The 15,700-nt window shown below is 42.4% G+C and overlaps 2 protein-coding genes across 5 annotated transcripts in view; one reads left to right on the forward strand and one right to left on the reverse strand.

Annotated features, from left to right (window-relative positions):
- Positions 1 to 7,594, forward strand: LOC135938926 (transmembrane channel-like protein 7). Of its 2 annotated transcripts, none has more exons than XM_065482981.1 (16): positions 1 to 260; positions 1,793 to 2,187; positions 2,260 to 2,448; positions 3,076 to 3,292; positions 3,345 to 3,644; positions 3,702 to 3,769; positions 3,823 to 3,914; positions 3,969 to 4,117; positions 4,263 to 4,584; positions 4,639 to 4,869; positions 4,924 to 5,033; positions 5,096 to 5,255; positions 5,390 to 5,520; positions 5,579 to 5,740; positions 6,287 to 6,420; positions 6,580 to 7,594. In XM_065482981.1, the coding sequence occupies exons 2-16, from the start codon at positions 2,088 to 2,090 to the stop codon at positions 6,663 to 6,665; spliced, it is 2,451 nt and encodes an 816-aa protein (XP_065339053.1). In that variant the 5' UTR covers positions 1 to 260; positions 1,793 to 2,087; the 3' UTR covers positions 6,666 to 7,594. The 2 variants fall into 2 exon arrangements, with proteins under 2 accessions (XP_065339053.1, XP_065339052.1); XM_065482980.1 differs by having other exon boundaries at positions 2 to 260; positions 1,793 to 2,193.
- Positions 6,275 to 15,700, reverse strand: part of LOC135938928 (mucin-2-like) — a 26,893-nt gene continuing 17,467 nt past the window's right edge. For all 3 annotated transcript variants that reach the window (XM_065482985.1, XM_065482984.1, XM_065482983.1), the window contains exon 2: positions 6,275 to 9,303. In XM_065482985.1, the coding sequence (XP_065339057.1) occupies positions 7,782 to 9,227 (1,446 nt within the window). In that variant the 5' untranslated portion in view covers positions 9,228 to 9,303 and the 3' untranslated portion in view covers positions 6,275 to 7,781. The remainder of the gene's footprint in view (positions 9,304 to 15,700) is intronic.

The raw sequence follows: 15,700 nt of genomic DNA on the forward strand, positions 1-15,700 counted from the left end.
TAGCGGTGGTGGCGCGAATGGCGCAGACTCAGTCTCTCTCTAGTCCTTCATGATTTCACACCTTGTCGGCGGATGAGCCATTTTCGCCTCCTTTGTTTCCAGATTCTGCACCCTCGGCTGCCGTGTACCCGCTTGCGTCCCCGCCGAATCCCACATCCGGTCTCAGGGCTCTCAACAGGAGAGGCCAATGGCCCCCGTCGGCGCGTGTGCCCTACTCGGATAGCCTTGAAAATGTCCGCAACAACTGCAGTGGCAGCAAAGTAAGTCAACTGGGGAGTGCGATGCACGGGCCCCAGGAAACCACCGGCGGCCGCCGGACGCAGGGGCCCGGGCCGGCGGGCACGGCAGCTCGGGGATTTCCCTGTCCTTCTGGAATATATTTGCGCAATTAGCGCTAAATTTAAATGGGCTCGCGGCTCTCGGTCGTCGTCTATTTTGGTTCTTGGCCACTTTCGGCTGTCATTCGGCCGCCTGATTGATACAAAAGTGGCCCATGCCGCTTGCCGCGCGTAAATATTTACGCCGATCGATCTTCGCCGACGGCAAATTGGTGGCTCGATTCTTCTTATTTCACTGTAGGCCGCACGCTGCGCGACCAGATTTGCTCGGCCGCGGTGCGGGTTGCTTGCGAACAAACGCATGGTGTGTGTGTGTGTGCCATTTGGGGCATGGCACATAATTTTACTGTCGCCCTAGCAGTGTTGCTTACATATTTACCCACACCCTGGCATTTTGCTCTCACACACTTCTAGCACACTATAAAGCGATAAACTCGTTATAAATATGTAGTATGAATCACATACATACATGGTCACCACGCTCTGCTAATCACCCCGTTTTCTACGGGAAGTGATTTCGTCCTTTATAGATGCACCTAACTTGACCTTTGTTCAGGCACTGCGCACTGCGACACACACAACACACGTCGCGGAAATTTACCCTCTTTAGAGTAATCCGCACGTTTATAGTTGAAGGTGGAAATTTGCTCGCAAAGCAAACCCCAGGCATGATTCAAGACTCTAGTAGTGGTGCTTGAGTCACCTGGAACTGTGACTAACTCGCAAGAGAGAAGCATACAATTTAAATTTTGCTCAGAAAAAAGTAGTCGATCTTGACGCAATTTTGTGATTATATAAGAAATGCTTTTACGCTCACTCTCACAGAAACAGCTAGATGCGTCCAAGAGTCTATTTTGCAATTTTTTTTAAAAACTTCGTTCAAGTCCCTAGTGTCCTTCCCTTCACTCCATCTCCCATCAGTTCCAATTTATGTTGCTTCTTCCTAATCATAAACTTAATCAAACTTGAACGGTAAGATTCACCTTAGCGGGCTGCTCGGATAATTTTTTTGCCAGATGTTAATCTAAGGCTCAAAAGAACCCTTACAATTATTTGATTGAAATTGAAAGCGAAAGTTGTTGATAAGTTTTCCTCTCTTCTGCTGCCAGTAAAAAATTATTTCTGGTGCTTTAAATGGAGCATTGTGTGCCTCTTTATCATTTGTGAGGTTTCTACTAGTGCCCTAATGTCGTTTGAACGCGTTGCTGCATGACGAATAGCCCATTACTATTTTTGGTTGAATATAAACCTTTAAAGCAGTAAACGCCTGTTAAAAGATGCAATTTGTTAAGAAATGCTTCCTCGCGTCTCCGCTATTGAGTTTTGTAAGAGGAAATCCACTTCCTACTACGTAACACAGCCATTTAAAGAATCAGTGCTTTATATTGTTTCCTTCATGCTGCACGACAGAGGATCTGTCGGCAAAATCTCATGGTTGCGTGTTTTGATTTCAGTTTTTCAGTCGCACCTCATCATGTCCATGCTCTCGTCTCGCCACTCTCTGTTGATCTTCTTAAAATGATTAGATAAAATGGAAGAAAGCAATAGTTCCGCGGCAGGACGCACTAGGGGGGCGTTTCGTACGAATCCCTATGAGACTTGCCGGCATTGACCGCTAACAAAAATCAGCCAAAGCGAAATAAGTGCAAAATTAACCGCCCCATCATTGCTACGGCCGCGCAACAACTAAACGCAGCTGTGGCTTCAGATAAGGAAAAAGAGCTGGAACCTCTTCTCCCGAGCGTGACAATGAACGAGGAGCGGAGAAGAGGGAGCCAGGATGCGTCGATCTCGGACATTGAGGAGGAGAACGAGACTGAGGACACTGAGCATATTCCCATGAACGATTGTGAGCGTAATAACTGCCCAAATCTCCCTCTGCGTGCGTGTATTGATTATGGCCCGCTTTTCGCGTTTGCAGTGGGGCTGCCGCCGCCGATCATAGTGACGGACAACGGCGGCGTCTGCAGCAAGCTGGACGATGCCGTGCCCAACAACAACCATCCGGTGGCACGACGACGACCGAGGCCCAACCATCTGCATATCAACATCACCAACTGCACTTCCAGTGATCTCTCCTCGCATGAGTCTCTGCCTTCGCATAAAGTTGGTCAGTGAACGCGCTCAGTTCGCGCTGTTGCGCGCCGCGGCACCACTTGATGATGATTGTTTTGATTAGCATTAATGTGTGTGCTGTCCTGCAGATGAGTGCAGAACTCTGTTTCTCTTCTCTTGCTTTTGAGCAGCTTACTAGAGAAGTTTTTATATTCAACATCAACAAGCTCGCTTGGAAGGTTTTTTTATCTACAGAAGAGAGCTAAAATTCACATGTCGAGTTTTAGGTCAACTTATTTATTCATAGGAAATCAACATCACTGTTAAAACTCTTTAATTTGATAACCATTTTTAGTATTCTCAACTAAGATATGTGGTTACAATTCCATGTTAATCTTTTAAAATGAGATCGAAGCAATAAACGACAATTTTTAGTATCAATGAATATTTTTTGCATATTTATTGAATTTGGTGTATATAACCAAAAACAATCTGCAAATGAAAATAACGAATTTTGAAATAATTAGTTTGAAAGCAATAGTCGAAAATTGACGGCAACTCTTACTTAAATTCATTCACTCTATTTAATTTGATAACTATTCCTTGCTGACTTGACTACCCAAACTTTATCAATAATTTACTTTATGCAATGTTTATCTAAAATTTAACAATACATTTGCAGCTGCCATGACTCCAATCAGTCTGAGTCCCAGCTGGGCAAAACCGCATCGTTTGATCCGCGCCAGAAAAGCCAGCTTATGCTCTACGCCTGGCTATGTTACGTTCCGCAATCCAACTAACCGAATATCATCAAGCACTTATGCCGAAGAACTCATTCATGCCATCGAAAATGACGAATCCTTGATGGCCGATTCTCCTGCTTCAGAACAAATGCGATTGTATGTTTCTGTCTAGTGAGTGCAGCTGCCGCCTAATTTTTTTTTCTTGCAGACAAACTGTCCGTGGCATGGCCGAGGCGATGGAACTCAGACGGAATGTGAAAGAAAAGATTTGCTACAACATCGGCATTAGAAACCAAAACTCTCCTTCAGATCCAACTAAGTGGTTCAAGTACCGATTAAAGAAATCATTTCGCAAAGTCAACTGTGGCACCAGAGAGTTATTGGGCCACTTTGAGCTGTGGGGCAGCACCATCAAGTCCATTGAAGGCAGATTTGGGACTGGAGTGGCCACATACTTTAGGTTCCTTAGAAGTTTGTTCCTAATCAATCTCTGCGTATTTATTATGAGGTAAACCATTAATTTATAACTGGAATATGTATTAAATTTTAATGCTCATTTTTACAGCTTCTCTTTTTTGGTTTTTCCTCAACTCCTTGACAGGTTCTATCACTGGAACAACACAACAATCTCAGGTAATGTAAATAATGCTAGATTAGCGGAATTAATTACGTAATCTAATTTACAGCAAACTCTTCAGTTTTGGTTCTTGAGCCAAAAACTTATCCTTATGAGGAAATAAACTCAACTTTCTACATAGTTGATCTCGTCACTGGCGGGGTAATTTTGCATGTAAAGAAACCTAGATTTTATTAATTTAAAATATACTAATAGGGCTGGCTGGCTGATACTGAGCTATTTTATGGAAAGTACAACAGTCACAGTGTCCACATTAATGAGGGTGAATACTACAGCATACCTGACGCGTATTTCTTTACCACCGCCGCCTGCTATTTATTTACTGTCATTGTGTTATCCATCAAGTAAGTCAAAACTTTGATGAAATCATTACTATTTCTGCTGATCTGCACTAAATGTGTATTTTATAGTCATATAAAAGGAGCAATAATTATTATTCAAATTGATGCATGCTTAGACGTTACTAATCCCTGTATTGAATCTTTGCAGAGTTGCCAAGTCATACAGAAAGAATTTTATTGAGATGCAAGGGGGTTTCACCAACGTCTACGCTCAACGCATATTCTGTGGCTGGGATTTTGGCATCACTAACAGCGAGGCTGCGGAGCTCAGGAAGCAAACCCTGTACAATGAGTTGAGGGAGTTGCTAGATGAGGAGAACAACGCTGAGAGAAGTGGTGCCAAAACGCTGATTCAACGATTGACCCTGATGGCCTGCAGGGTTGGGGTTACCATTTTAGTTGGTTCTCTGTTGATTGGATCAGGCGTCCTTGTATGGTTTCTGCTAGCAAGACAAAAAATGCTAGTTAACGTGAGTAGCCTTAGAAGTTGTCAGCAAATGGTTAATTTTTGCTTTTGCCTGCAGCAGGACGTCGGAACCCTGGAGGGTCGTCAGCAGGCATCAATGGTGATGTCTCTTGTTGTTACTGGTGTGATGTTGATCCTGCCCATGATTTTCTCCCGTCTGTGTGCCATAGAGCAATACTCTAATCCACGCAATTCAGTGTTTATAACATTACTCAGGACCTTCGGTTTGGAAGTGGCTATTGTTGGTGTTTTGCTGGCATATTGGCAAAAGAGCTCAAAGGAAGTTCAAGTACATTCTTTCAATATTTTCCTTGTGATGTGGTTTAACTTTAATATTCCGCAGTGCTGGGAAACGTCGCTAGGCCAAGAAACGTACCGTCTCATTTTGGTGGACTTTTTTATCGCACTCATCGGAACGTCCTTTGCTGAATTTATCAGATCTATAGTCTACCAGTAAGATGTTATTACTCTGCTTTGCGATTTGCTACTTTCTCTACGCATTTCTGCCTTTCCAGGTATGTTTGGAAGGGTATTGGGGCGCCTGAGTTTGACATAGCCCGGAATACGCTCAACCTAATTTACAATCAGACACTTTTCTGGGTGGGATTTTACTACAGCCCATTGTTATCCGCCGTGATAGTTGTCAAATTGTTCATCACTTTTTATGTTAAGCAGGTAAGTGCAATCATTCATGTAATTTGAATCACACAATATACATATATTTTATTGTCTTCTTGTTAGTCTGGATATCTTTACACGGCATTATTTTGCGTACTAACTCTTTCAAATATTCTTTAAAATCTCTGCAGGCATGTGTTTTACACAATTGTAAACCGCCATCCAGATCGTGGCGCGCTGCTCAGATTCAAACAGTCTTCCTGGCCCTCACCTTCCTTGCAATTATTGGGGTACTATTCACTCTTGGCTACACGATGACTCGGTACTACTTGCATCTGCTATTCACCGCTTTTCATAATTTATTTGTTCTTTTTCCGCAGTGTACCTGCATCCAAAGGCTGTGGGCCATTCAGGGAAATTGAGCATGCCTACTTGATCATAAAACACAAGTTGAACAGTATTGACAAAAACAGTAACTGGTACACAATAGGAGAGTGGATTTTCAAGCCCGGAGTGGTTGCTGGCTATATCATTGCGTTGTGGTGAGTTTCCATTTAAAATTATTAAGCAACAGATTTCGTGTCCAGCTCCTCAGTTGAGCAGGGCAGACTCATAATAAAGCCAAGTAATTTTTGATTTAGTTCAAAATCTGTAAGACTGTCATTCAGCTTCTTATTTTGACCTAACCACAAGGGTCTTGGAAAATTCTCATCTTTGTTTGAGCATTTAAAAAATTAGTTAGTGCTGAACCAGTTTTTTTATGGATGATGAAAGCACAGTGGAAGACAATCTTTAGGAACTCCTCTAAATAAATCACCCTAAATTGGTTTCATGATTAATACGGCAGTTCCTGTATTGAATTAATTGATTTCGCCCTAAATAATTCCTAATCCATGCATTCTAAAACATGCAACAAATTTTTACCTTGAAATGCTGATTTTTAAAATGAAATCCTCATGTATTCATAGTAGTTGTTTACCGCGCATGGTAGAATTTTTATATAGAATCATGAGCGCAATTTCTGATTATTTCTCTTCTAAGTTGAATCAGTTGCGATCACATAGTAACCTTTATCCCTGTTTTTGCAGTGTTGGTGTTTATTATATGCGCGCCGTCGCTCATGCCAGAGGTGCCATGGTGGAGCTTCTGAGAAATATGTTGGTGCTGGAGGCCGAAGACAAAATCTTCCTGCAGAAGAACATCAGGGAGGCCAAGAGTGGCCGTAAGTACAGAAATATGTGTAATGCCGGTAGACATTACAGATTTTGATTTATTTATTATTTTTGGATGTGCTACACGTAAATTGGAGATTATGTGTCAACATAGTTAGTTTAAATTTCCATGACCAATCTTCTGAATTACTAAGTGTTGAATTTGTTAGGTTGGGAACCTAGTCCGTTAAGTCGTGGAAGGATTAAGCCTTTACCCATCTCATCAACTGCTTCAAAGCAACAATCAGCCCTTTGATCATAAGCTGAGGCGGTAGAATTTTTAAGGGAATTTTAGCAAAATAGGCAAGGAAACAATTTTAGCAGCTGTATCAATTTTTGTTTTTTTATTTATTCATTGCTTTGTTTTTATTTTGAGATCAAGACAAATCGTTGAAGTATATGCGTTTTTGGCTTTTAGTTAGCAAATCACCTGCAATCCAGAATAAAGTTTGATTGTAGCATGTGGCTTCTCTTTTATAATTATTAGCAAACACAATACATTAAAAATGCAATCCTTTTTATTATATTCATTGTCAGCTCAATCTTATCCTTTGACAAGTTTTATCCTCTAGTCTCAATGATTAAGTGAGAAGACATTGTTTTGTAATATAGAAAGCTAGATGACTGACCGATAATGTTGAATATTCATCAAATTTTTCATAAATTTTATATGATTTAAATTAATATCAATACCACATATAGTTCTGAACAATAAGAATGAAATGATGAGTACAATAATTTGTAAGCGAATCGGTGTTCTACTTTTGATTTCCGCAAAGGGCGAGTAAAGTTAGAGACTTGATCGAACAAGTTCAGGTGTTGTGACGAATCGTATATGTGTACTCTTTCATTTTATTATTGTGATCACACTGTCATATTTATCAAAGCGAATATGTAACTTATTTGTCATTTATCTGAGTCTCGCACAAATTGTCATGAGTAAATTTGTGCCGTATATTGTTTAAATTGTAAAATAATATTCATGTTAAGAAAAAGAAAAAGAATTTCGTTGTGATACTTTCATTGATCAGCTTGGCACAGATGTATAGTGCTGCAATTGTAATCTGAACAATAGGGGCACGCAGGTTTTGCCTAATTTACTACAGCGAAAGAAAACCATTTTGTTTCAGTAGGATCAAGTATTTTTTGAGAATAAAATACAAGACAGTGATATAAATAATACAATTGTACGTTTGTATACTTTTCTACAATCTCCTCCTCCTCTTCATCTTTTCTTTAATCACTATAATGTAATAAGTATGTACACGTAGAGAAGCAAAACGCTTCTTGCAGACTTGTCAGTCGTTCATCTACACAATTACATGAGGAGCATTTAAGAAGAGGGAAAAGAGTCTCGTTTTCACACTATCTCTCAGTATCTGTATCGGTTCCTGTAGTGCCAAGGCCTATTCAAAACGTTAACCACGTCGCTGCCTGACAGTTCCTGATAGAATAGCGGGGTCCGTCTGCCGGGTGCCGGGAAAATGGACGATTGCTGGGTCAGGTGCGTCCGCGTACCGCTCGGGGTGTGGCTCAGGGGTGGCACTTGCGAGTAAAAGTTGAGCAGCAATGGCTTTGGGGTGGTATTCCGCCAGGAACCCCACGCCCAGGGAGTGGTTGATGGCACTTTCGCGTTCCTGCTCAGCTCTCCGGGGAACACAATCCTATCGGGAGTCGATGGCACAGTGGGCCGCACGTTTTTTACCAGTTGGCCCCACTGGGCGTTCGGGTTCGAGTTTTCCACGCTAAGGTCGGCCAGTAGCTCGCCCTGGGTGGAGGTTTGCTCGAATACGATTGGATAGGGTCGGTCCAAGATGACCGGACTGGTAGGCCCCTCGAATAGTGGCGTCTCATCCTCTTCTGAGACGGCTTCTGCATAGGTGACTGCCCCGCGCTCAGGCTCAGGGGGCTGCGATACTATCCTGACAGGGTCAGGTACTGATGGTCGCCGGAAGGGCGTCTTTGGTGTCGTGGTTTCCACAATTTCTTCCTCATTGAAGGGGGAGGGGGTGGTCACCGGGGTGGTCCCGTCTTCACCATTCTCTGACAGCATGGTGGTCGGAGTTTCCACATCAGGAGGGGGCGTCGAGGTCTCCTCAATGTCGGCCGGGACGGTGGTCAACTCTGTGGGCGCCACTGTTTCGGTCTGCGTGTCCTCGGGGAGCAGTGTGGTCGTCGCCTCGGCAGTGTCGTTGATGTGCCAAAGGGTGACTATGGCCGCAGGCAACGACGTGCTCTTGGTGTCGTCCTCGAGCTCGACCTGAGCGGCCACCACCATCACCTCGGCCACCTCGGTGGACTCCACGGTGGTAGGCGGGGCTTCGGTAGTCTTCAAAGTCGACATGGGGGCGGTGGCGGTGACCGGAGGTGTCGCCTGGACGTCGGTCAACGATCCCAGGGGGATGTCGATGTGGAAGGGCCCCTCGGTGGTGGTCGGCTCCTTTTTAATTTTACTCATACCGAGATTGAGCTTGTGGAAAAGGAAGCTCAGCTGCGCTTCATTGTTGACGACAACCTTCTTGTTGCACCTGCCCAGGGCGTCCGCCTGGTAGCCATCGGCGCACTTGGGGAGGTTGTTCACCACGGGGGCGATGAAGATGCTCTTGGGCATGATCTGCCCCTTGCGTCGGCCCGTCTCTTCCAAGCGTTGCACGACTGGGTCCTCGAACAGCACCCATGCCTTCCAGAAACCCTCATCCTGCAGACGCGAGGACACCGTCGGAGCGTCCGAAGGAGCAGCCGGCTCGACGATCGGCGTAGCGTCAACCGCGACGAGCGCGGTGCACGCGAAGCACACTAACCATCCGCTGAGATGCATGTTGCCCGAGTTAACTGACCGCGACTTGGGGCAGCTGCCAACGCACTTCTACCACACTCCTCTCCAGCTCCCCCATCTGAAACAAAAATAGACATCTTTCAATTACGATCACTTTGCAGTGTGTCTTACAATTTAACTATTTCGTAAGTTTAAATTAATTTCATAACTGCGTGCTGAAATTTCTGACGGAATAACACAGTGACATAATAGAATTGACCCATACCAAACACAATATATATATCGTGTTTCAATTGTGCGTAATGGAAATGAAACATATTGATTATAATACCCAAAGTATGCAGTGAGTATTTCGATCCAAATTTTCCGAGCTTCCGGTTGCTCTAGGTACATCAAAAGAGAAAGAATCGTGCTATTTTAAGCAGGTTATTCATCACTCAATGCCGTCCTAAAATTCTAAAACAGGATTCTAAATCGGCAAAGAACCCGTGAGAAACTGTTAATTTTTATACACTTATTAGCTAACGTTGGCCAATTCAGACCAAATCCGATGCAATAACAGTCAAGAATAAATGTAATACAACTGCATAGAACCTCTCACACTGCGGTAGAGATTCTTAACTAAATATTGACTGAAAATAATGTTGTTTTATTGACAACAAAAATACAGACGTGTGTACAGGTTAAAGTTTTCCTTGTCTTCCTGTTAAAGTTCAGGCTCAAAGTTTGACACCGCCTTAGAAGAGGACAAACACACCGACTGAATATTTATGGCGCTGGGAGGGCCGCGTACGTGCATTAAAAACAAATTGAAAACGTAATTCAAGAGCTCAAGGTGGTGAACATTTTACAGGTGTCACAAACAGCGGCAATAACAGTGTCACTTATTTATATATCGTGCCCCGCCGCAGAGCCACAGGACACAACACTGCGCTTTCTAAGTACTTGTTATTAACCTGAAACAAGCTTACCGCACTCATTATGCGCATTATACTGCATAAATTATCAAGCAGAACTGCAGCCGCGTGCACTCTCCTCGGCGGATAGAATGGAGCATTATTTACTTTTATGAGTCCCCTCCGCGTTTCGTCCACGCCTAGACCAGTGCATTTAGGATAATTAAAACACGACGCCGCAATTAGTTTTTGTGGCAGCCTCAAGAGCCCAAGAGGTGGCCGGCTAGAAAAATAAGCTCTGATAAAAATCCAAGAGAGCGTTATTTTATGGATCGGAGTTAGAGCACACGCAAACTGGTTGGCCTATCATTGTGTAATCGCGTTTTGCTCGCGCGTTATTCAGTGCAACTCACCGTGCTCTAAAAACCTATTAAAAGAATTGAATAATTGTGCAAGCACAGACCCTAAAAAAGACAAGAACAATAAACAATATGACCATAAATATTGATTCTGCTGCTCCAGATGCTTTTTCCAGCGCAAGATTATATAGTAATTTGGTTTTTTTTAACTCAACGCGCAGAACGAGGAAGGGAAAAAATTATCAGCTTACGGGATTTTTCAAGTTCATGCTGGTACATTTCTACTGAGCGACCTTTGCCGCACTTAAAATCGGCCTCTCGCAACAGAGAGGGAATGGAAAATACGAGAAATTATGCTGCTCATGGACTTGCAATTAGCAAACCAAAGTGACCGTGTAAATGGAAAATATGTCCCCTCAATCGACAATCGACTGAATAAATGATTCTGATTTTTTTCGTCCAGTCTTAATGAAGGATTGCGGAACCTAACACATTATTCATTATGTGTTTTGATCCACGTTTCCAAGACAATGTGTCGAAATTATGAGAGGCACGACTGAAAGAGGATGTAATGAAAGTGTGGGTGCCATTATTGAACGTCGGGAGGAAATGAGCAATGTCAAAGAGGACCGCAAAATTGCATGCACAATTGGCGGTGTGGGGACTTCTATAAAAGCTCATTACTACGATTCCGATCTGCCGAGCTCTGAGTTTGAAACGCTTTGGCGTCATTTTCAATTAACAGCGGCAAAAAATCGCTTCTTAGCCACAAAAAACTGCTCTCGAATCGCTAAGTGTATTCGTACAAAAGTTTTTGCTGGCCTCACCTGCTCTTCTCTCTCGACTCGTCTATTATTATTACAGAGCGTGCGTTTCTATCCCGAGAGCAAGCGAAAATCAGAGAAGAAAAAAGAGTAAGATGCCGCCGGGAGCTTCACTGCATACACTATTCTCCGCTCCGATAGAAGAGTTTCTGATTATCCACAAATGCGTGAAAATGAATATAATGATGGTGGTGGCATCAAACAAAAAAGAATCTCGGCTGCGCTCTGCCATCACTCAAGGGTTATTCACACCAAAACAACATGAATGGTTGGGTCACTGATATCAGGCGCGCAGCCATGGAAGGAAGCCTCCTTTTCTAGATAGAGTGAGACCGAGACTGACTGAGTAAGGCGCCTCTATGTTGTATATTATAGCTGCGCTTTGCACACTCCGCGCCGATATTTGAACAAATTAACACACTTTTTGGAACGTGAAATCTTTCAGCAAGAGGTCCCACGGGTGACTTTAAAAACTCAGAACAAGAGAAGATTGATTTAGCACCCGGTGATTAGAAAATTGAATTTTATTAAAGCAAGAAAAACCCTTATTTATTTTCGAAATGAAATTTGACCCTTGAGAATTAGAGTTAATATAATTTCATCACACTACATAATTTAATTTCAGCGCCGAGAGACCAAAACTAGTAAGGGAATATAAAACTGGAACTTCAACGAGGATGAAGTTTTTTTATTTCCTCTACGAAATACTTTGCGATTACAAAAAATGGGATTTTATCAATTTTGCTTAAATTAATCTCTGAAAATTTTGCTAATCTTTCAAAGAATTGTGGCAGAATCTCTCTTAAATTACTCCCCAGGAAATATTTTTATTGTATATTGAAAATGCTTTCGCTGCTTCTTTCAGAGCGTTGCTCAATGTCCAACCGGACTGATGCATTAGCGGCTGATTTATCATGCTACCACCTATAGTTATTAATTAGCATAATTACATTATGAAAGTGGATCTGTCGTTGCGGGAGTGCGTGAAGCGAGCTGCGAGAGACGCGCCGTGCGCTGTCGCCAGGCGAGCGATTAAATCGGAAAATGAAAGTCCACACGCCACAGCCGCTGCTGTTACTGTATTGGCGATGAAAGTGCAATGTGTTAAATAAACCATCACCAAAGCCGCGTCTGTTTACTCGGGTTCAAACAGACTGACACGCCAATATAGGTTCTTTGGCGCAGTGTCCGCCCGCCGCTGCAATTGTCGGTCAAAAGTAGGCCATTTATGTTTGGCGAGACCCGCTCACGTTGTGCGGACAAATAATTATTCATGACAGCAAACTGAAAAATGAAATTTGCTCGGTCACCTCGTGGCAAAATTTTAACGGCGTGAATTTTAAAACCAACTGCACAAAACATACAGTATTTTGTCCTTTGCATTCATGGTACATCGACATATATTAAGATTTCCGGCGTCACCCTGAGACATCAAGAAGGGAACATAAGTTAATCTTTTTTGCTTCCAAGAGACCATGTATAAATGTATCTATTACATATGTTTTGCTTGGGAGTGAGATTGGAAAATAACAGTTGACCTCTGATTGATATAGATTGGAAATTGATTGAAATTAATTAGAACAACGCAAACAAACAATAATATATACGTCAATCATTATTAAGTAAACGCTGCATGCTGGATGGTCGTTTACGGTGTAAAAAATTAAGTCTCCCGATTGTGTCAACATCCATATGGCTCCCTTAAAAATTTGCAGCATGATGAATTACAGTGGAAATTAATGCCTTTGTTAATAGGAAAACGCATGCGAACTTTTATGGCGTTTGTTCATGAGCGATTATGGCCACAGCGTTGCGAAAAGTACATAGAGAGTCATTCAAATTAAACGATCATTGCTGCAATTAGGCTTTACGCAACAGTTACTGCTTAAGTAGGCAGTTGAATGTTTTAATAGTAGGAAACGAGTTGCATCGAGTGCATAAATAAAAGTTTATAAACAAAAACAATTAAAATGCTCATAAAAGCACTAACACGCCTTTCTCCTTGTTAACGACGAGTTTACGCTATGAAAGTGGTGCGTTCATGTCACAGATTTTTTTCTGTCAGAAAAAATCGACGTGAATGGAGCACGAAGATTTTTTTGAGCAAGGTTGCAATCACATGGCCTCATGTTATGAGTTCGTCAAGGACACTTTGAAAATCAAAAAGGGGAACGACCTAAGAATTAATCAAGGGACTCGACACGGAAAAAGCAGGACATGTGCGTTCTTGGGTAAATGTAGAGAATATTTTTTTATTAAATTGGCATCTAAAACCGAATACAAATAAAAAAACATGATTTTTTTTGAATTTTTAACAACAACAACAACAAAAATCGTTTATGTTTACGCTTTGATGATTTGGAAATTTAGTGTTTGTTTTTATTGTACACCCATAGTCATGGCAGCAAGTCATAAAATTCTAAAACCCTAGAATCTTCAAAAAGCAATACAGTTAGAGCACGACTCTTGAGAGCACAATTACTTTGAGTGTTGTTATAGTTTTGAATAGGAATTCAAAATAAAAACGGGGAAAGAGCAGAGAAGAGAGGAATTGTAAAACAGTTCGGGAGCGGTGCAGCGCAGAGGCACGTACGGGGACGAATAAAATAAAGTCATTTGTTCAATGTAAAACACCAGTTTCCCACGTTCGTCAACGATTTATAATGAAAACACACAGCACCTCGTCTCGTGGAGCGTTACAGCACGAAAGAGAGATGAGATCGTTTCATGATGTAATAAAATTAACCTCTCACGATTTTGCACGTCCCGCGGAGCAAAACGTCGTTTTCAAGGAAAAACTGCTTTTTATCACAGGAACGGAGGTTCTGCAACACCGAAATAAGCAGAAAAGCTCGCCTCATTAGCATAAATGTGCACCGGCCGTTCTATAAACACTGATCGTGGCTTCAATCGCTTCAACATAAAAAATAGCATAAGCCCGCAGCGAAATGTTTCTAAATTTATTGGGAAGGCGGTCAAGTTCTGAATTAAGGAGAAAGAGGAAGAGCGAGCCTCTCACATCTCTTGTTTGATAATTGAATGTGCCGCACGAGCATATAAATTTTCAGCAGCTTTCGGGTTCGCCGCAGTCGCAGCGGACTCCATAATTCACCTTGAATTGAGGTCTGCTACAACAGCAGCAACAGCGTCCGCGATTAATGGCAACGAGACGAGAATTTAACCAAAGCCATTGACAAAGTTGACGCAATAAATTACATCAGGGGTTCTACTTTCTAACCCGATCGTGCCCAATCGATTTTTAAGTTTCATTCATACGTGCAATTTCGTGTTCTTTGAAAACGTGCACGAGACAGACTTAAGTAGGCGAGCCAGAAATTAGTGGTTTCTGTGAAATGTCAAACGAACTTTGCGGTGCGATAAAATTGTAATGGCCTTCGAGTAAAGCAATCTCGTGTTTGAGTACTTTTCATAAATTAATTTTGTTTATAACGATAGCTTGAACTGATTCTTGGATTTGGTCTAATTTATATCATAAATGAAAGTTTTGCACCATACCGTAAACATCTTTCATGAACTTAAACACGGCAAAGTCTCATTTTCAGGGAGAGTGTTTAGTCTAGTTCCAAGTTTCCCGGTGAGGGGGAAATGTTTAGTCTCGTTTTTAGCTCATGTGGGAATATCTTTTCTCTAAAATAAGTTTTTTCTATTCAACGTTCCTGTGTGACCTTTTCGTAGTGTTATTCACTCTCTATAGTTTCGGTAAATGGCTGGTTCGGAATTCCCAGTCCAACGCTTAAATTTCGTCACTTTCCATAGGAATCAGAGACCAATTCTCGCATTTCACACCAATTTAAAATTAGAAACGCGGCCGAAAAGAACAGTCATTGCAGTTGAGGCCACTTTGAGGCTTTCCTCTTGTACTTTCAACACTGCCACTGGTAAGCCAAAGAGTTCGGGCGCCGAGGTGCCTGCTTATTAAAAATAAACGCACTTCTAGATCCATTTCCAGAGCTGTTTTACATGCGTTATAGAAAAATTAAGGCCACAAGCAAAGCAGAAACAAGTTTCTAAAAACCCACACGCGCCAAGACCTCAAATTCAATTGAAAACTCAAGGACCTCGTTTTGTATTTTCTGATAACTTTCGCACTTGCATCAGCGATCTTGCGTGCACCATTGAAGCCGATGGGAGCGCTCCATTCACCCTCGCAGCCGTGTAATCGTTTTGCGTGCCCTTCAAATAAATCTCGATCAGAACTTTCCAAACTGGGATAGGTTGCGAGCAGTAGCCGCGCGCGCGGTGGCAGCGCAGCTCTTCTCGCTGATAATGACGGACTGCTGATGGACGACATGCATTATATAAAAAAGAATAAGACCAATCGACTACATAACTGTAATTTAAAGGCTCTCTACCACTGGATACACACAATACCACACTCAGTCAGTCAGTCGGCGGCAGTTCAGACCGAGCGCGTG

Source organism: Cloeon dipterum, chromosome 3 (assembly GCF_949628265.1).
Source record: "Cloeon dipterum chromosome 3, ieCloDipt1.1, whole genome shotgun sequence".
NCBI lineage: Eukaryota > Metazoa > Arthropoda > Insecta > Ephemeroptera > Baetidae > Cloeon > Cloeon dipterum.

What these genes read in the sequence shown, in the direction of transcription:
- LOC135938926 (XM_065482980.1), top strand. Translation starts at nt 2,088, where the DNA reads ATGAACGAGGAGCGGAGAAGAGGGAGCCAGGATGCGTCGATCTCGGAC. An exon ending in GCTTCAGAACAAATGCGATT is followed by an intron (nt 3,293 to 3,344) that starts GTATGTTTCTGT and finishes TTTTTCTTGCAG; the next exon opens with ACAAACTGTCCGTGGCATGG. An exon ending in CTCTGCGTATTTATTATGAG is followed by an intron (nt 3,645 to 3,701) that starts GTAAACCATTAA and finishes TCATTTTTACAG; the next exon opens with CTTCTCTTTTTTGGTTTTTC.